Source organism: Ochotona curzoniae, unplaced genomic scaffold, assembly GCF_017591425.1.
Source record: "Ochotona curzoniae isolate NIBS_2020 unplaced genomic scaffold, NIBS_Ocur_1.0 scaffold_4701, whole genome shotgun sequence".
Lineage (NCBI taxonomy): Eukaryota > Metazoa > Chordata > Mammalia > Lagomorpha > Ochotonidae > Ochotona > Ochotona curzoniae.
The window spans coordinates 43,946,976-43,968,156 of NW_024467122.1; the positions used below are offsets into that span (position 1 = coordinate 43,946,976).

At 39.3% G+C, this 21,181-nt stretch overlaps 1 protein-coding gene across 3 annotated transcripts in view; it reads left to right on the plus strand.

Annotated features, from left to right (window-relative positions):
* The window catches only part of FMN1 (formin 1), a 360,709-nt gene that overhangs the window by 308,652 nt on the left and 30,876 nt on the right, over nucleotides 1-21,181 (plus strand). For all 3 annotated transcript variants that reach the window (XM_040969588.1, XM_040969589.1, XM_040969591.1), the window contains one exon: nucleotides 17,345-17,396. In XM_040969588.1, the coding sequence (XP_040825522.1) occupies nucleotides 17,345-17,396 (52 nt within the window). The remainder of the gene's footprint in view (nucleotides 1-17,344; nucleotides 17,397-21,181) is intronic.

Here is a 21,181-nt window from a genome sequence, read left to right on the forward strand (position 1 = left end):
CATAACCATTTCACTATCTAGGAACTACCCAGAGTATTTTTAATGACACTTATATTCTGCTGTATCATCTTATGTTCTAGTAGAAAGTAGTTTTCTTTTGATTTCAGCATAAAAATTCCAAAGTAAACTGTAAGTGGACATAAATAAAAAATTTTACAAAGCTTTGGAATTTCAAGACAAGAAATGTGGAGTCAGAGATGCATTAGGAACCACATCAAGAAGAGGCTGCCTTTGTTTCTCGCACTGCCTACCTGATTTATTGTTAAATTGATCTTTGCTTTGTTCTCAATCCTTTGGATTGTTCAGAATCCTTGATTCTGATTTTTGATTTTACATTGTTTGGTTGTTGCTGTCCTTTCATTAAATATTTCTTTGACTTGATCTGATGACACCCACTGTTCCTGCAGTTTTTAAGTACATCCTGTTAACTACTCTGCACACCCAAATCTCAGGGAAGCATTTTTTTTTTCACCCAGAGAATTCAACTTTGATGTTTCCAGCACTATCACAGTTGGCATGGAGACAGCTATGATAAGCAGCACTCTGGGCCCTGTTCTGCTTGCCCTGGAAAGCTGCTTCTCCTGTGTATTGCAGAACACTTGATGTTGCACCATCTTGTTTGTCTTGCCACTACCTACCCGACACAAGCAGTCATGAGGCCTCTTGCTCATGAGGAAGGTGATGGTTTGAGAGTGGTTCCTCCAGAGACCAGATTGCTGAGACACCAACAGGTTTAGATATCCAGTGGCAGAGTCCACTCTTATTTCTGACTACAATTTTACTTGTTTTTTTTTTATCATTCACATTGTGTAATCCAAACAGCTTTTATCCATGATTCACTTCACCTATCATTATTAACAGTGTATTTTTGCTTTGTCACCTAATACTTGCTCTAAACATCTCCCACACTGATTTTGTGTTTAAGGACTAATATAACTTAAAAAAATATATATGTTACTAAGCACCTAGTCTTAACCTTATTTATTTATTTGTTTATTTGTTTGTTTATTTATTATTTTTTATTTATTTTTTGGTAGACAGGCCCTCAGCCTTGATAGCTATTACACCAAGAAAAACTAGAGACAGCTCCCTTTTTGAAAGATTTCACAACTTACTCAATAGAGCCAACCCAAACAGATAACTGCAGTGGGGCCATTACAGTGCATGTAGAGAAAAATATCCAACCAGTTTTTGAGAGCTTATGAAGGGAATTATGTTTTATATTCACTTTACTAAAAAGTCCTCTGGTCTTATCTGTCAAAATTGTATGAAGTACAATAGGTTGTTTCAAAGGGAGCTAGCTACCTATGAATCTGGCATTCTGCAGGTTACTGCTCATGTTGACGTACACCTCGCATGATGATGGAAATGGGACGTGTGCCTCTCAAATTGTATTCACATTTGTTTAGTAGTAGGACTAATAAGAAAATGGCCAAGGCCTTTTGAAAATGCCTCCTTAAAATCCCTTCTCTTTCTCCTAACCCTTGTGCTCCCAACACAGTATCTGTTGATAATACCATATGCTGCCATGCCTAAGTCCTGTTCAAACCCTGTGTGATTTCCAGAACTTAAATCTTGCTTATTTACCGATGTCATTTTATAGACTGTAAGAAACAGAAGCAATGACTTTTAGTAGGAATACATGTTTTCAACAAGGTCTTCTATTATTGTGTTCTGAGGTCATAACTGTGGCTTCTCCCTTGAAAGTTCAGAGAAACCCACTCATTAAGGAATACTTCTGAATGTGAAATTTGCCCATAGGGTGTTTTGTACCATTTGTGTGATATGTCTCCCAATGTGAGTTGGAAGACTGTGTTTCAGGGCCTTTGTTCCCAGAAACCACCTCTAAGATAGCCATTTTTAAGCTATTTTTAAAGCAAAGGTTAATTGTGATTATTCCATCACACTATTATTTATGATTGCTGTGTTGATGTTTTATCTGACTTTACAATCTGGAAAGTGTTGATGTCAGGTAGAACTATTTTATCATAAAATCTATGGAGAAAAATGCAAAACTTTGAGTTTTGCAATTTAAGCATTTATATGGAATTATAGCCCTGGAATGGGAATTTTCTCATTGTGTAGACAGGCCCTCTGGATATCCTTGTAGTAGACAATGGCAGTAGAAAGTGCCTGTCTCTGAGACAGGACAGTGAAAGGGGCTTTTGTCTGGGGAGCCCCAGCAGTGCTTGAATAGCTGATGATGTCTCTGTACCTTGCCTAAGAAAATGTCCTTCCTTTCTTTGAATCACACCCAAAGTGCAATACTAGCTGAAGCATATAAGGCCACTCTAGTGCCCAATGGAAAGTCTCCCGAATTATCAAAGGAAGAGAGTCAGCAAACTGAACAAATAGAACTTATTCCTGAGAACACATATTTGTGGACAGAACAGGTCTTCATAACATGTGTATTTTAGAGTCAGAGGATTAATTATAAGAGCATTTCACTTCTATAAAGAAAGAATACAACAGAGGACATAGAAATGAAAATCAGGCTTATTTTAAAAAAATCAATGTATGCACCAAATGATAAAACAGGTATCAGTGAAAAGTAAAGAAACAAGCTAAAAGGTAGATTAAGCCAGAGAATCATACCCAAATAGAAAAATAAATGGAAGGTATAGACAAATGCTACTAGATAAAAAAGAAAAATAGATGCAGAAATGTCTTCTACTTACTCTCATCTCTACTTAATATAAGAGAGAGAAAAGGATTAAGGACAAAAATCATAGTAGTGATAAAAAATTACTTACTAGAAATGAAGAAAGCACATCTTAAAATTTCATTTATGTCAAAGACAAGGTTACAGAGAGAGAAGGAGGGAGGGAAAGAGACAGAGAGAATCTTTACTCACTGGTTCACTTCCCCAGTGCCTGTAACGGTCATGCCTGGACCAGGCCAGAGCCAGGAGCCTGGAGCTTTTCTGGGTCTCCCACACAGGCACAGGGGCCCAAGCACTTGGGCCATTTTCTGCTGCCTTCTCATGCTCCTGAACAGGGAGCTGGATTGGAAGTAGAGCAGCAAAGACTGCTGGCGTCACATATGGAGGCATATCCTGCTGTCCTGCAATGCTGATCCCAGCAGTGTATCTTCTATCAACAAAGGCAAGGAAAAAAGGGGGGAAATACTTAAGGTAAATTAGTATGGGTACAAAACAATTTTGAAATTTTTCCATAATGTGAGTTTTTATCATCTTTTTGAAAACCCCTTACATGCATGAATTTTGACATTTTTTGCACCATAGTAAACTTGTTTTGATTCGATTTTCCATGAAGTTTTTGAGATACTTTCATGTACCATTGTACATTCTTAATTGTCTATATTGAACTTTGAGAAATACATTTAGACAAATTCTAGGAGCAAAACAGCAAATGTCTCACCAGGAATACTAGAAAACAAGAAAAAATATAGCAATCAATTTAAAATTCTGAAAGGAAAGATCTTAGAATTTTCCACTCTGCCAGACATTAGAAAAGTAAATTAGAAAAGTAAGTTCTTCTGAGAAATACAAAGCCTAGAAAGTTATTACTCTTAAGATCTCTTAAGGTTGTAGTTCTTCAAAAGGAAAATGAATCCATGAAGAAATGGAATGGCAAAAGACGTAATGGGCAAAGAAACCCATTAAGTAGCAGTTAAATATTAATTGTAAAGCATTTGTTTTTAATAATCTGGAAATAAAAGTACAGATGTTATCAGCCTGAGATGTGACCTTAGAATTTGTCAGGGGGCAGCAAGAAAAGGCATGCCACCCTCCCACTGCTCTGGGTAAAGTGACTGACATGTCATTGACACTAATACCCTTAGGCTCATAGATGTTACAGGCGTTGAAATTGAAGTGTTCACTAGTCACAACATTAGTATGTAGTATGTTCAATCCAGTAGAACAAAAATAAAGCAAAGACTCCAACAGAAGTTAGGAAAGAGTAAAAACTGAAAAGATTTTGATAAATAAAACTACCAAAAAATGCGGTAGGAATAGGCCCAAATACATCTAAATCAAAATAAACATGAATGAGTCAACCTTACCCAACCAGCTGAAATCCCTCGTCAGGGCAATGTGAAGGAAAAAAACAAGAAATGTCATTTGAATGTGAAGGAGTACAATAAAGTCCTGCCATTGTATGAATATTCTTGTTGTCTTTTAGAAAACCAGTGATGGAACACCGCTTATCCCTTCCCAGGAGACAGACAGACTTGACTTGCCTTGCATAATTTCAAATAATTAATGACATAAAAAGACAAAGGCAAAACCAAACGCGCACAGTATCATTTTAAAAAGAATAAAAGACATCTTTATCATTTTGAGGTTTGAAAGGGGCCATTTGAATGTGATATAAAGACAAAAGACAAGGAAGTATTAATTTGAAAGTTGATAAATGACAATGTAAACAAAGTCAAAAGGCAGCCAAATGATTGGGGAAATATGTTTGCAATATATAACCAAGGGTTTGCACTAAAATCTATGTGATCTGCAAAGCATTTAGTAAGTTTGATAACAATTATTGGCCCTTGGGGACATCAGGTGATACTATACCTTTAAGGGACAATTTGACAGTCTCAAACAGTGTTAAGCCTGTGTATAGCTGATAAGCAGCCTTGCTTCGCAGTGTCCATGTTAGGGACAATCTGCAGTGTTCCCCTGGATCACTCTGAAGTTCCCAAAGGGCACATCCCAGACTGATGGCAGTAGTGGTCTTGGGCAGTGACTAAATGTTGGAGGAGAAAGAGGAAGCAGCTAGCAAAGGGTGCTTCCTCTGCAGGATGCATTATTTGTACAAGGAGAATTAATAGTACCTAAAGCCATTTAAAAATAAGGTTTCAACTTTTTCAGAGAGTGAAAGTTTTATTTTCAGTTTAACAGTATTCAGAACGAGAGACTCTGTGCTCATGGTTCCAACAACAACAACAACAACAACAACAAAAAAAAACCAGCCTCTCTGTTAGTACAAGGTTCCAGGTTGAGCCCATCACCAGTCAATATTAATGTGTTCACTTGCTACAATACAAAGTTTTCAGATGAGAATGAAGTTTCTACGTGTCCTTCACATTTTGTTGATGGGTTTGAGTTGAAATTGTCTGCATTTATCTTTAGTCATATCTATTTTAAATGTTTAAATATCTGTATTGTGTGTGTGTGTGTGTGTGTTTCACATTGACATGGTTAGGTTTATTAGTTCACCATTTAGGATGGTGAGATCTTTAAAAAATTCCATCAAAGGCACATTATTCTCTTTAGTTCTTTGCAGAAAGTAGTAGGTTATCCACTTAGAATGTTAGCTTCATTATATAAATGACCCTAAACCAACCAGAAAATAATTGCCAGTAGTAGTAGAATTGTTTCACTGAACTTTTAGCCATGGTGATGAGTCATTTTCCCCCTCAAAATGAGAAGTGTGCGTGTGTGTATAAGTTATACCCTAAATACTCAACTTTTACCATATTTTCTTCTGCTTTGGATTTTTTTTTCTATCCATCATTATATTTCTTTAGGAAACTTCTTTAAATTTTTTTAAGGGAAGGAACAAAGCTAGCAAAGAAACAGATGTGTCCCATTTAAAATATGCAATAAATCTTGTCCCAGAAATTCTTTCCTCTGAACTTCCTGACAGAAACTGTCAAATATCCACTTTAATTCAGGTATAAAATGTTCACTCCGTGTCATGGCGCCAAGCACCATATGCCAGAATAAAGCTAGTGACCAGCCATAAAAACAGGCGTGAAAGCACCTTGGAACAGTGCGCAAGTCATCATGGGTGAGAACGACCCAAATAAATCCATGGGGAATTATTCTCGGATTTGCTACTATCCTGCTGCTGAGCATTTACAGTGAGCCTTGACTCCCACACAGCAGAAGTAGTCATACTTTTTAAAAGGAGAGAGAACATGAGGCCCGGGACCGCCTGCATCAGGAGACAGCAGTCCTCTCGGCTTGAAAAGGCAGATCCAAGCGCTTTGGATGAACATGTGGGGTTCATCCTCGGCCCTGCCTTGCCGGGCTTCCCAAATCATGTGAAACCAATCTCTACAAAGCGCAATCACCAGAAATGACTCCAGCATCATAAATCATTGTTATCATCCCGCAGGAGGAGGTAATGCTATGGTTTCTCTCCAGTAAAACATTTCAAGCCTCTGGTTTCAGGAGCTCCCTACCCAGCCATCCCTTCCAGAAATTGGCTCCATGCCACTTGCACAATTAGCCTTGGGCTCCTGCCGGAAGGACACAGTGGCACTTCCCTAATTTACCGCCTGTAGGAGCAATCCCACTTCACTCAAATTTGAGGGATACCTGTTTCCTACTGAGGAGAGGGGGGATGTGTGGTATGTGTGTGTGGCTTGTCCTGCTCAAAGGCCTCTCTCACTTGATTCTAAAAATATACTGACTGACCCTCATGTTTTTGTCCTATTAAGGATGTTTTCTTTGTACTGTATTTTTCAAGTACAGAGCAAATATATGAAGCTGAAAGCTAAAAGAAGCTTTAATTTATCTTTGCAGTATTACATACTCTTCATGCTTGTAGCCATCTAAAACATTTCTCTATTAAACCACAAAAATAGACTAAAGAATGAAGAGATGAGTTATTTCCAAACTAAGAACATGACCCAGATCTTCCATGTGAGTGACAGGAACCCAAATACCAGGGCTGTGTCTGCTGCCCCTGAGTCTAGGCGGCGGGAAGGTGGAGACAGGAACTGGAACGGGGAATCAACCCTAGACACGCTCATTGAGCATGCAACCACTAGGCTGAACACTCCTCCTTCTTACTCAGTGCATTTGTAAAGTTTTACTGTCCGCATAGTTTTATTCAATATACAGTTTGTCTTCAACAGAAAGGTGATAGTGTTATTGAAAGGAGGCTCTGGATTTTTCCCAGAATTCTGTGAAGCTCACTATGTCAACACTTTGACCCAGAGTCTTGTAATTAGTGGATCACTTTTAAAACCAAACCTCATTTCTTTGTTTCCTTTCACTGACTCTGATCACTGGTACTGATAGTCATTGCTGCACATCTGCTCGTGGCAGAAGAAACTAAATGTGGAACATCTCTTCTGCTGTCCCATTATTTCTGAAATTTTACCAAGGGTCTTGATTGAAAAGCTATTGGAAGACAGTTGTCTTTTAAAACTCTAGCTTCTTTGCAAAATCATCAATACTTGCTAACTGGTAACTTGCTCCCAGAATAATGAGGCTACATAATACAGTGTCCCTGAATGACATCTGTTAAAAAAAAAAAAAAAAAAAAAAAAAAAAAAACCTCTGAATCTCCCTGCTAAGACCACTAGGAGACAATTTAGGCACTACAAGGAAGCAGCATTAATAGATGATTATTCTTTGAGTAAGAATCATGGCTTATAAATAATGCTTTCCTTGGGAGTATCCGGGAAATAATTAAGAAAAACATTTTTACAAAAGGCATGCCACTTCTATTAATGTTGATAAGTTAAAGGTATACATGGGCCTAGAAGATGGCATAACATACAGAATTTCAGACCCTGTTTGAGAATGCAACCACCTGACTCCCATTAATGTTAATAAGCCTCTCACCACATCATTTTAAAATTTTACCCCCATGGTCTGTTTTAAAACATCAAGAATCAGGAAATTTAGAATGAAAGCTGAAATTCCATCTTGAAACTGTTCCTCTGATGTATTTACCGCTATGGAAAATGTGCAGTACAGTGCAGTGCCAAGATACCATCTCAATGTTTGAGGACTTGGGGGTGGGGTGGAGGCTTAGCGTCCCAAAGGAAGTGGCAAAGGATGTTGAAACATAGGTTATGAGTCAAAAGACCTAGATTCTGCCACTCTTAGTGTAACTCAGGCAGGTTGCTTTTTCAACTTTAGTATCCATTTTCTCTCCAATAACATTAAATAGTTTGTATAGGGTTAAAACTAGATTCAAGTGATTTTACTGTCTTCTACGCTTTCTCAAGTCCATTGCAGCTGTACCAACAAGAGGTTCCTGGGTACAGAGAGTTAGTTGTACAATGCTGAGGGACTCCACTGATCCACACATAAGGAAGGAAAGCAAGAACGCAGTAGTTGCTAAGTGTATGGTTTTGTTTAAGAAGAATCAATAGAGTTCCTTAAAATCTGAAGGCTGAGTGTTGTCAATTTTGTGAATGGTTTAAAAACTTAGCTAAGGGGACAAAAGGTACAATAGTCTCTTCTAACTTAAAGGCTTATTTAAAAAAAATTAAAAAGCATGATATGCTCCCGGGGAGTTGACTTGTCAATAGTACAAGTCTGTCTATTTATTTAAATCTCATGTGTACTTGAATCTGATGACCACTTAGAATTGTGACTTGATACATCATCTGCTTTTATAATAATTACCGCAGAGCCCAGACCAGACGCATAATCTGCTAAACATGTAGAATGTGTTGCTATCCCTTACACTGTACTGATCACCTACACAACTATAATAGATTATAAAAAATAATATTCTCTTTTTATAATACTTTCCAACTCAAATGTTTATACTAGTAACATATTTTATGTGATTGTATAAATGGATTTGAAATTATGGAAATGTAAGTGAAGATCTTAAGTTATCTGTAAGTTTAATTCTGCTAGACTGACCTTTTCATCTACTGGTGAGGGAAATAAATAATGCTACTTTGTAAAGTATCTACTACTACTTTGTAAAGTATCCATCACTACTTTGTAAAGGATCAGCATCTCCTTGGGTGCCTAGAACAGTGCGTGTGATGTGCAGATGGGGGAACTGAGAGAACAACTGCCCAGATCTTAGAATCGTTTCTGTGTCCAGCATTCAATGAAGAATCCTGTGAGAGTAGCTCCAGGTTCCCAAGTTAGGCAATACCAGTTGAATATTTGATGCCCGTGCAATTATTCAAGTTCACTTTTGTAAACAGCAAATGAGTGTACAGATTTTTTTAAAAATGATGAATAAGATTCTGATTGAACACAGAAGGATCTGGATTTCCTTGATTTCATGACTCTAAAGAGCTCTGTGTAGTCTTCTAATGTAGTTTTTTTACTTGGTATTTACACCCAAATCCTTGGTTTTGCAGTCCACTTTAGTCTTGGGTGAGTGATGTGAAAATGAAGGAACCTTCAACTGTCATCCATTACACAACTTCACATCAGTGTACGCAGAAAGTCCCACTGAAAGCCCCTTATGTTCTTCACTGTCACCATCCAGCTAGAAACTTGTACATAGCAGCTTTGAGACAGGCCATAAATGTTCATTCTTCCAATTTAACCATAACTAGGACAACTCGTAAAGGAGGAAGACCAGATAGGATATCATCTTGAGTGAACAAACATAACAAGGAGGGAAGAAAAAATTCGTAAGGGTAAAAGCTCTGTGTATCACCAGGGTTCCATATATCTGTATTCTCCCTGCCCCCAACCCTCCAATAAAGGTTAAAAAGCCATCTCTCTTTCTATTGCCACATCTTCTGGCAGAAAAAGCACTTTTCTCCTGGGAAGTGTATGATGGGGTGATTTTCTATGAAATGAAAAATGACCACTGTGTTCACATCAAATGGATACCACATGAAGTGGAGTACGGGGCCTTTGTTCCCTCATTAGCATTGCCCAGCTCCTCTATTTGTAGAGCTGTAATAAAAACAACTTCTTTACTGTGGGTCCTGTTGGTTTACACCAACCATGTCGGGTCCATAAACCACGGTATATTAAAGTGTAATAGCCTGAGTAAAGAATACTAGGAAGATATTCCAACCACTGTTCCTGCCCCCCATTTCACCGTTTACTACCTTCCAGATGGATATTCATAAATATGACTTAATTATGTTTGGCATTAAAAACCCCACTTTCTCTGAAGAGCCACCTCTTTCTTTAACCACGCTCAATTGTGTGACTACCACTCTCTTGCCCATAAAATCTTGGATTTTTTTTTTTTCACTTAATGAAACCTTGCCCCTTTTCAAAGTACATTTAAAAACTCAATCTGATAGAGGTGGAATTTGAGGGTTAATGTTAATTGCACCCATGCAGGTATTTCCATATAAAACAGGCCATGATAGGATGGACAAAGAATTCTCTCACCTCTTAGTGCTATCCTACCTTTGTATTGTTGTTGCAAATGGAAATTGAAATGTTAGAAATTACTATGCCAAGCAATAGGCTCTGATCCAAATGTGGGGATGTAAAGGTCTACTAACTGAGGAGCACCTTGTATATGTTCATCCAAGTATCAAATAATAAGAGGAGTGCCTTTTAGGTGTTTGGGAGGGAAATGCCAGGAAACACATTTTGGTTGTAGCCCTGAAGATGCACAGTCTAGTGAAAACATTGTCTCAGGATGATGTTCCTTGTGCTTTGACAGGAAGCTGTGGGATGCAGTGCTGCCGAAATGCCACAAAATCATAGCTCAGCACTCCTCCACTGGGGAATCATGGAGGAAGAAACTTTCAAGCATGATTTTTGAAACAAGAAAAGACATTTACAATAGATGCAGGGAATATAAAGGAAGGGGAAAATCCAGAGAAGAAAAGACATTTAAAGCAGAAAAGGCATGCCCCAAATGAAAGCACAAAAGAACAGGTCGAGTCCAGAGACTAGCAAGAAGTGTGATGGGCCAGGAGCCCTGGGCCAGGACTGGGCAGTGGCAGGAACCAGGTTGTGCAGGACTTGTACAATGCAGGCATGTGCATCCTGTTCATCCTGTGAAGAGGGAGGAGGACAAAGCATGAAGCCAGAATGTCATCATTCAGTTTGTTCTTACAGTGGCAGGGATTTAGTGGCAATGGAGAGAACTGAAATCTCTACAACACAGGAACCCTGCTACAGATCAATGTGTAGAGTCTGCAGTTTAAAAAGGCATCTTTACTTGCAGAAAACTTGCCTTGGAAAAGCAGATCCCTGCATCATTATCTTCTCCTGATATTGAGAAAGTGATCCAGTTAATCAACCCCAAGATGAAAGACAAGAATAGGCATTGAGTGGGAAATTAAAGTGTGTAATGGAAATCATGCTAAGTGCCTCTCCCTTCACCTCTACCTGCTCCTACTTAACTCTCAGATTTTTATGAAATTATAAATCAGTTTTTCCTTAAAACCAACCAGCTGAACCAGCAGATAATGTGACTTTAAGTTAGACCAGAAGAACATTCTCTTAAAGAAAACCTTTAGAGATCTTGGGAAGAGCATTGGCTTTGTGATATGGGATTTTAGCAGGGAACACCTACCCTGACATGATTATGGTCACAAGCGAAACTCCTGTCTCCTGAGAACCGTTATGAGAATTCTAAATAAAACAATTTTTTTGTCTAAAATTTCATTCTACGCATCTCAGAGTTGGAGAGCTGTGAATAGTGACTACGGGTGTTTTGTTCTAGCCAGCTGGTCATCATTGGCTGCCATTCTTAAGTGCCCTTGCTATGCTAACCATGAGATTGATTTCATAAATTCAGTATCGTAGTCATAGCAACCTTGAAGCATAGGCCTTATTCCAGCATTTTATGGACAAGTTCCCAAGGGACAGTAGTTCCCCTAGGTCATTCAGTGAATAAGTGACAGAACAGGAATTCAACTCTGGTCCATTTTTCACAATGCCAAAGCTTAGGGCTGGTGTTGTGGCATACTACGGGTTAAGCTGCATGCTGCAACACCAGCATCTCATGTAGGCATTGGGTTCAATTCCCAGCTATTCCACTTCCTATCCAGCTCCTTGCTAATGTACCTGGAAAAGCAGCAGAGGATGCCTTGTGTCCTTGAGCCTCTGCAACCACATGGGAGACCTGAAAGAAGCTCCTTGCTGCTGACTTCAGCCTGGGCTAGCCACGGCTGTTGCGATCTTTTGGGGAGTAAACTACTAAAAAAATTTCTGTGTCTCTCCCTCTCCTATTCCCTCTCAGTAACTCTGCCTTTCAAATCAATAAAATAAAATCATGTAAGGGAAAAAAAAACCCTCTTAACACTGAATTTTAAGATTTGACTTTGCTACAACAGCCAGTTCATTGATAGCTTGAAACCCCTGGAGCTTCAACATGGCATTGAACCTTCAAAAGTCTGACGTCAGACATTCTCGTCAACCCCATACTTTTATATGACCCTCCCAGCCATGTGGGAGGTGGATACTCTTTCCTCCACTTAGGAAAAACTGAAACATGATGCACAGGACTTAGCTATGACATTCAAGTACCAGAGATGAGATTAAACCTTGGCATTTAACTCTCCTGATTCTGATTTACATTCCTTGGGCCCACAACCATTCAATAGAAAGTGCTATTTCTGCTTCACTAGATTGGCCACAGTGCTTAAGAATTTCAGAATTGTTATTGTGGAGTGATTTTGTGATAGTAAAGGAGACAATGGCCATCAAATGAACCAGGAAGCAAAATTCCAAGGCAGAGAAGATTTAGACACAACCATGTGATTTTTACTCATAGACCACATTAAATAAAAATACATAAAACTATTAAACAAAAAGCTCCTTCTAAATAAGCTACGTTGCTTTCTCTCTGTGACATCTAATTATGATGGAAGTTTTTTTTTTAATGAAGAAAATGTTTGAGAAACAACATAATGCAACCAATGACAGAAAATGTATCATATATGAAAGCTGATAAACTTACCTCTCAGCTTTCCCCAAGAACTTTTACAGATTCACCATCATCAGATTGTGCATGTAGCTGTGACTAAAAAACAAAAGCAATCGAAAACTTGGGAAGACAGAACGGTATGAAACAAAACCTTAGTTTTAATCCTCTCATTTCTTTTCCTTGTTATTATCTTGAAAACTTAAGGCAGTCGTCATGAAAGCTGCTACTGCATCTATTCTAATTTTGAAAAGATTTCACTTGTTTCAGACAAAATAGTTCCTTGTGAATGAGATATGGGAAGAAAGAGACAGGTGAGGGATTGTCTGCTGTTTTCCTGTCCTCCTGGTAACATGTTGTTAGCTGACAATCCCTTCCAAAGTTACTGTTCTAAGATGTCTACCTTACCCAACCCATTGCTCACTTTTTGAAACTGAAAAAAAGAGGCACAGAAATACATATACAAATTCCTTGTGGCTTTGTGGAATACAGTATTAAGGAAATCTGATACATGGATTTGTTGCTACTACTAGTCAAACTTTTAGGTCAAGACATTTTTCATCCAAGACTGCCTATCTTCAATTTCAATGTCGTGTGTGTGTGTGTGTGTGTGTGTGTGTGTGTGTGTGTGTGTGTGTACGCGCACGGCAACAATATGGCATGTTTTGACTACCCAGGCATGCCTGATTCACTAGCCCCCACACAATCTCCTTTAATAGGCGTCATTCTATGCAACAAGATATTTCTTTATACTACCTCTTAGCAAAAAATTTTATTGAATCTTATTCTCTTGTGGATAATTGTTTTCCATAACTAGAATTTAGAAATTCTACAGGGAGTGGAAGTTTCATCTGGTCGCTTCACTGGTTCATCCAAATCACCCAAAAAAGAAGTATGACACATGGAATGAAAGAACAACTCACTTTTGTCCTTGTGTCAAAAACTACTAAAGGCTTAATTCAGAGGTCAGAGCCTGATCTGGCCAGAAGGAATGTTCTGTTTGTCATACAGAGTGTTGGAAAATGTTTTTAAATTTTCATTTGTCTGGGCCTGGTGTGATGGCCTAGCGGCTAAAAATCCTCGCCTTGAATGCACCGGGATCCCATATTGGCACCGGTTTTAATCCCAGCAGCTCCACTTCCCATCCAACTCCCTGCTTGTGACCAGGGAAAGCAGTCGAGGATGGCCCAAAGCCTTGGGACCCTGCACCCGCGTGGGAAATCAAGAGGAAGCTCCTGGTTCCTGGCTTCAGATTGACTCAGCTAAGCTATTGCATTCACTTGGGGAGTGAATCATCAGATGGAAGATCTTCCTCTCTGTCTCTCTTCCTCTCTGTATATCTGACTTTGCAATATAAAGAAATAAATCTTTAAAATTTTTTTTCATTTACCCACTCATTGATTCTTTTGAAAGACAAAGTAAACCTTCTTCCATTTTCTGATTGTCTCCTCTAATGTCTGCAATGAATGAGACTGTGCCAGAGCTAAATCCAGGACCTGGGAAAACAATCGAGTTTCCTATGGGAGCAGAAATTCGACTGAACCACCATCCACCTCCAAGGATCTGCATTAGCAGGAAGCTAGATTCAGGAGCCAGACCTGGAAATTGAAACTAAGTTTCAATAGCAACTTAACCATTAGACCAAATACTCTCAGCGAAAACATATTCTTAAAATCAGTAACATGAATTTCAAACTCCTTGCTAGCGACAGGCATTTAGCCTGGTGGTTAAGAGGCCTACATCCCACGTCAGGGTACATAATGTTTGATCCCCGATTTTGACTCCTAACTCCAGCTTTCTGCCAAGACACATACTGTGAAGCTTGTGGTGGCTCAAGCAGTTGTGTTTGTACCACTCTAATGGGAAACCTGGCTTGCATTCTCAGCTCCTGGCTCCAGCACTGGCCCAGTCCCAGTGATGGGAACTCTTGCACTGCCTGCCTGCCTGCCTGCCTGCCTCTCAAATAAATAAGATTTTGAAGACAAAAGTAAATATCACTTTTTGGCTTCTGCCCCAAAATTAGATCTGGTAATTAGGCCAAATATTTCTTTTCTTCTTACATGAGAAATATATTTCTCACTTTTCTGCCCTCTGCATTCACTGATTCACTCTATGACTATCCATACCAGTTTCAAGAAACCAGAAACAGCATCTTAGAATGCTAAGATTTTTATCCTTGATCCATAATCACCTAGTTTGTTGATGATATTGGTATTTGAGTTTGTGGCTTCAGTCCATAAATATATTCCTTCCAAGCCACTTATCTGTGTTTTTCTTAGATGGTGATTTTAAATATATGATGACATGGTTGGAAGTTGCACACATCATGGCAGGAGAAATATTTTAGAATGGCAGAAAGTCCAAGTCATACCGAAAGGGTAGATAATCTTTTCCATCTGCACATGATCCCTTTGCCTAGCAAAAATGGATATTTCTGGGTTCTGTTCATTATTCTAAAAGCATTTTTCCCTGAACCCTCATAGGTTCGACCTCTTAATAATGTCTCCTTTTGCATTTGGGCACTATTTTTTCCAAAGCACCATATTCATAAATCTATGGCAAAATCTTATCTAACATCTGAACCATGTATTTCTGTTCACCACACTCACTGTAGAGGCAGTTTGGCCACAGTCTACTTAGCACAGCTTCGAAGTAGCCAGTTAGAAACCCTCTGATGATGGAAGCATGAAAGGCACTCCTGAGAGATCACTCAGGCCTCAAAGGAATTTTCCCTCCTGTTTAGCAATGCATATAGTATAAAATCACTGGAAAAGAACACATGTGAAACACTTGCTTGTTTCACATTTTGGTAGCCTAGGAGAGACACAGGAAACTTCTTTGTATCTGATGGGCTACATCTCAGACTAATTCACAGAACTTACTGCTGTGTGTATTGGCTTTGGCGGGAATGGGTGAGGAACACACAGCAAAAGCAGCCATCACTATGATTTAATTGCACCTAAAATGGTATATTTACCAAATCCAAACCATTTTCCTATAGAACAAAATAATTTGTATTTGTTTAATTTCACTGTGTTTAATCAAAGGTTATATCCTCACCCTCAGATTTTTGTAGCTTATGTGTGTATTCTAAATATACATTTATGTATTTAGGAAAAACTATATCTTAAGCAAACTCGAACCAGTACTTGTTGAGTGTCCTTTATCCAAAGCAGTTAGATCCGAAGTATCTCAGATTTCAATGTTCTTCAGGTTTGTAAAATGTGAATTGGCTTTACAGGTTGGGCTTTAGTGATGCTCAACATATACATATATTTTAAACAGAAATAATTGATTTAATTCATAGACTGTTTTCCACATTTAAGGTTAAAACAGAAAGCAAAGCCCTCCTGGAACTTAACATTCAATTGTGTAATGAACAATGCTGACAGGATTGTTTAAGAAATAGTTAAAGTCTATGGAGTGAAAAAGGTGAGGTAAGAGGGAGCAGAGCCAGATGGTGAAGTGGCAATGGATGATCACTTCTTTAATTCTTTAATGAGGCCAAAGGAGGTGATACCTGAATGAGATGGAAAGAGATTTGGAGTAAGGGAAGAGAAACAGCAGGTGCAGAGATCATCAAGTGCATGTGCTCAGTTTGTCCCAATAGCAGTAAGCCTACTAGTGAGGCTGGAGAGAATGGGCAGCCAGGAGTAGAGGTGGTTCGCTGAGAAGTCAGGGAGTACACTATGAAAACTTCAGATATTCTACCAAGGGTGATGGCAAACTGTTGGAAAGACTTGAACAAAGAAGCAATTAGATAAACATCTCTTTATTTTTGTGGGAAAGGCAGATTTACAGAGAGAAGGAAAAACAGACAAAGATTTTCCATCTGCTGGTTCACTCCCCAAGTGGCCAAAATAATTGGAGCTGAGCAGACCTAAAGCCAGGAGCCTCTTCCAGGTCTCCCTCGTGGGTGCAGGATACCAACCCCAGTGTCTATGTTCTTCAGTTCATTTGAAAACATTATCCTGAGAAAGGACTCCATAGATTTCTCCAGACTGCCAAAAGGACTGGAGGTACAGAGGTAGTGTGGATAGTAATCCTCATGAATGCGTTTGAATGCAAGGAAAACTGCTGCAGGTGATATTGGACTTAGATTTTGTGTTTAGGAGTTGAGGGAAACAAAGGCCAAGCTTACAGAGAGGCCAGAGTACATCTCATATGTCCATCCACTCAGATTTTTCTAGTTTCTTTTTCCAAATATATTTATTAATAACCGTCCCTTTTGTTCTGAAAGGTGCCCCAAGGGACACAGTCAGTTACTTGGTCTCTTGGTCTCTTATAGCTGTAACTGTTTTCAAGCAGGCTGTGTGGCAGAAGTGCCAAATTGAGTGTTGTCTGCAAGAACTTGTGGATACAATTCCTTAATTCTGACTTACTAGATAATGAGATTGAAGCTGTGAGATGACATAAAAGAGAGACCCAACACAAGAGCCTGGTAGCTAAATCCTCATCTTGCATGTGCCCAAATCCCATATGGGCACCAGTTCGTATCCCAGCTGCTCTGTTTCCCATCCAGCTCCTTGCTTGTGCCCAGGAAAGGAATCAAGGATGACCCAAAGCCTTGGGACCCTGTAACTGTGTGGGAGAGACCTGGAGGAGGCTCATGGCTCCTGGCCTTGGAACAACTCAGCTCTGGCCATTGCAGCCACTTGGGGAGTGAATCAGCAGATGGATGGAAGATCTTTCTCCCTATATCTCCTTTTTTCTATATATCTGACTTTTTAATAAAACAAATAAACTTTAAAGAAATTGCACAAATGGTATGATAAAAGAAAATCATTTTAGTCATAATTATTTCTCTTTCACAGCCAAAAAGGAGCATAAAATGGAAGAAAGTCACTTGGAGAATGCACAGAAAAGGTAAGTAGTTCTTATCTGACTCCAGTTTTGTCTTTGACCAGCTGTTCCTTATTCTTCATTATTATGTGAATTATGCACATTCACATTGCTGTGCAGCCATCATTTCCAGAACTTTTTCTTCTTCCCCGACTGATTCATAGTACCTGTTACCCACTTAACTCTTCCCTTCCCCTCAACCTGCAGCAACTACCGTTCTGCTGTCTGCCTCTAGACTTCAGCTATTCTGAGCACTTCATAAACAGTTGTCTTTTTGTGACTGGTTTATTTCACCTCTATAATTTTTGGCTAGCCATTCTTTGGCCCCATTTGTTAAGACCATGTGCCCATGAGTAAGCAAGATGCATCCAGAATGTCGGAATTGTAATAGGCTTGAGGAATGTTTTCCTCAGGAGGTAAGGAATCACCCAGAAGTGAATCACCACCAGCCGCACACACCTGTCATGGTGCTATTCCATCTGTTTGCCTCTGCGCTTGAACTGAACTGAGGCATATTTTAATCTTTCTCAGCATTACAACTAGATCGGACCATTGTTGTAAATACCTAAGAGACTTACATCCTTTCTCAGATCCTAGAGGATATTGTGGACAAGAAACAGGTGGGAAGAATGAGCTGGCTTTGGAATATGGAAAGTCCCCCAATCTCCCAAAAGTTGAGAAAGGCCTCAGAGATCTTCTTTCTAAACTCATCCACTTCTGGCTTCTTCCTTGCTCTTTGTTTTCCTAGGCGACATCGGAGAGGAACTGTCTGTCCTACTCAATAGAACCTAGTAATTATTGGTTATTCTCTCAATTATTGGTTATTCTATTATTGGAGTTTTTGGTCAGCTGGACTCTCTCCCTCTTGTACATATGATTGGAAGTATTCCAAAGCATGCTCACATTCATGGCAGAGAATTGATGTGCAATCTTGCTGGTACCAACTTTAAAAGAACTAGAAAATGAAGTGAGAGGTGGACCATTAGAGGTTGAGAACAGTTTCCCAGTTTAGGATTGAAGTACAAATGAACAAACTCTAGCAAGGATCCATTTTCCTCCACACTAACCACGGTTGCCAGGAGTTCAGAAACCAATAGACAGTGCTGTCTGCCCTGCTTGACAGGTACGAACATCTTGGTGTGCTTCCCAGTGTAATTGCCAATAAAATTAAAATGCTGATGAAAGCAGAGGTAAGGCCAATCTTGTTGTCTGCTACGTGCAGAAATGATCTTGGTTCATGGGCATCGTCATATAAAAAACTTTAAAAGTAAAATAGTTGTTTTGTTATCTTCTTAGATTTTTGCGCCTCTCTATTGACCTTACCCCTGTGTTACATTTCCCTTCTTCAGTGCATGAACCTCGTTCACTGTGTTAGAGAAATACTCAGCACGTACAGACGAGACCATCAATAAGGACACGGGGATCAGGGCAGCTGAAATTCAGCTTCCAAGGTGGATGTCAGATTTCTAATCCTTTTTCAAGACTCTGACTTCAGGAAAAGGGGCCCACCTTAGAGGGGCCAAAGCTGCTGCTGTGCATTAGCTATGCTGAGGGCAGTCATAAATTCTGCTTGTCAGCGTTTTCCGTGGCTTTGTGGTGAAGGTAGTCTAGCTTTCATGTCATACATGAAATATGTTCGATCCCATCTTTAATGTGGAAACCACAGTTGTTTGGTTACACTCTTTAAGGAGGTTGTGGTCAGTGTTGCAATATTTGTGTGAGATTTAGTAAATTCTTATGTTTTATTCTCAAGAGAAACAATTTACTCTGAGGGTAAGGAATATTTGCTTTTCCTAAGCAGTTTCTGAAGGCATTCATGTAAAACAATGAGTGGATGTGTTCCGCTTTGGCATCTCAACCCTGTAAAAGTAAAACAGTCCCCTTTGCTATGGGCTTTTTGATACTGTCCTCATCTATGCTTTACACTTTTAAAAAGATACAAATCAGGTGGGGGAATTATCGCAGAGAAAAAAAAAGTCAGTGAAGTAAAAAATTGTATTATTAGAAATCAATCTGATTAAAGTTGAAAGCTCTTTCAGAGTAATCTGCTGACAAACAAAAATTTACAAAGCATGATAGACCCTGTGCTTTTTCCCATCTATTGGAGAAAATTCTCTGAGTCACTAAGTGTCAGCAGTTTTTTGCTCCTGTCTCAGAAGGTTTTCAACAGTCAGTCTTTTGTGAATCACATTTGAATTTGAAATGCAGTTTTGTCTGGGAAGGACAGTTGTCTAGACCTTATCAGATAGTTATAGGTTCACAGTCTCACTGTTGGCTTTTTCCTAAACAAAGAGCTAACTCTGTCAAAGTTGCAGAATGCCAAAGCCACCCCATTCTCAGGGATTCTGTTTTGCTTGCTTTCTTCTGAAGAGGTTCCCTTGCTTTCTCAATTTCCAACAACACAGAGCTGGGGTACACGGGGAAGTGCTGAAATTCAATAATTCTTTTTGTTTTTACCTCGTTAGAGAAGAGGGTAAGCAAGCAAGGCCTCACAAACCCCCAAGGAGAGTGGCAATGTGGGTGATGATTAGCCTGTCTCTTCAGTTGACAGTTGAGAAAAAGTGAAGATACCCACAGCCATGAGATGCTTCTCTCAGGCTCTGTGACGACCACCAAAAAACCCTGTTGTTCTCCGAATCTCATCAGCGTTTGTAGTATCTCAGTCTCCCAAACTGGGCTGGAAATCATGCCGGAAGTGTTAGGGTGATCTATGAAATATAGTGACATGAAATGGTGGCCTTTAGCAAATGCTGGTGCCAAAGCAGGAAGATTCCAGATGTGTGGCCTTCTCCATTCACGCACAAGTGAATAGATCTGCATAAAACATGAGCCTAAGGAGAGAAAATAATCCTCATGGGATGACATGGAGGGCAACTGTGTCTAGCATGCAAGCAGGAATTATTTTATTTCTCAAACACCTGTTTTCTCAAGCAACAAATGGGGAGATCAGAAAGTGTATTTCACAAGGAGTCTGGACTGGCCTACATCATTTAGTCTTTCCAAGCACCTATTTCCTCATCAGTTGAATAAGAAGTTTACACAAGTCAACCTGCAAATCTCTTTGAATGTTAGTGTGACTTCATAGCACTTCCATGGCCTGTTTCTTTAGGTTACCCCTCATACTACCTTAAGCCCAGTTTTAATTTTAGATGGACTAATGATCCATGCTCTAGAGTGGCTGTTTGGTGTTAGCAGTCTTCCTACTGCCATAGAGTCAGGAGTTATACCCGTGGCAAGAGTGGGCTTTGCTTCTTTCTTCGATTGCTTGTTTTTTCCTCCAGAAGGTATGTGTACACTTGGAATTATGAGAGTCCCTTGAAAGAGATCACTGCAGTTGCTGCCTTTCTCTGTTCACACCCTTCCAATCCTTTAATAATGTTGAATGTGGATGGGGGGAGCAGAATTCCCTGACCAGTAGTTTTAATTTGCATTAAGAACGGATTTATTATTTACAGAAGCACTAAGAATTTATGGGACTCAGAGCTGCAGCTCCATCTTGGATCTCACCTACTCATATCCATGGAATCAATTAACAGTTCATCTGTGAAATGTGATAAAATCTTATGAGATACATATTGCCCAATAACTGAGAAGGAGATGAAAGTATGCTACATAATAGTTATGGGGCTTCAGAGTTTTACAATCACTGTTGAATAGAGTTCTATTAGAAGCTCAGTATTCAGGATGGCCACAAAAAAAAAAAAAAAAACTGTGTCTGAACAGATGATAGAGCACTGAGTAATAAACCTGGCCAGCCATTCCTGCTTTGATTAGTTTCCAACACCCTAGAAAAAGGGGCCCATTTATTT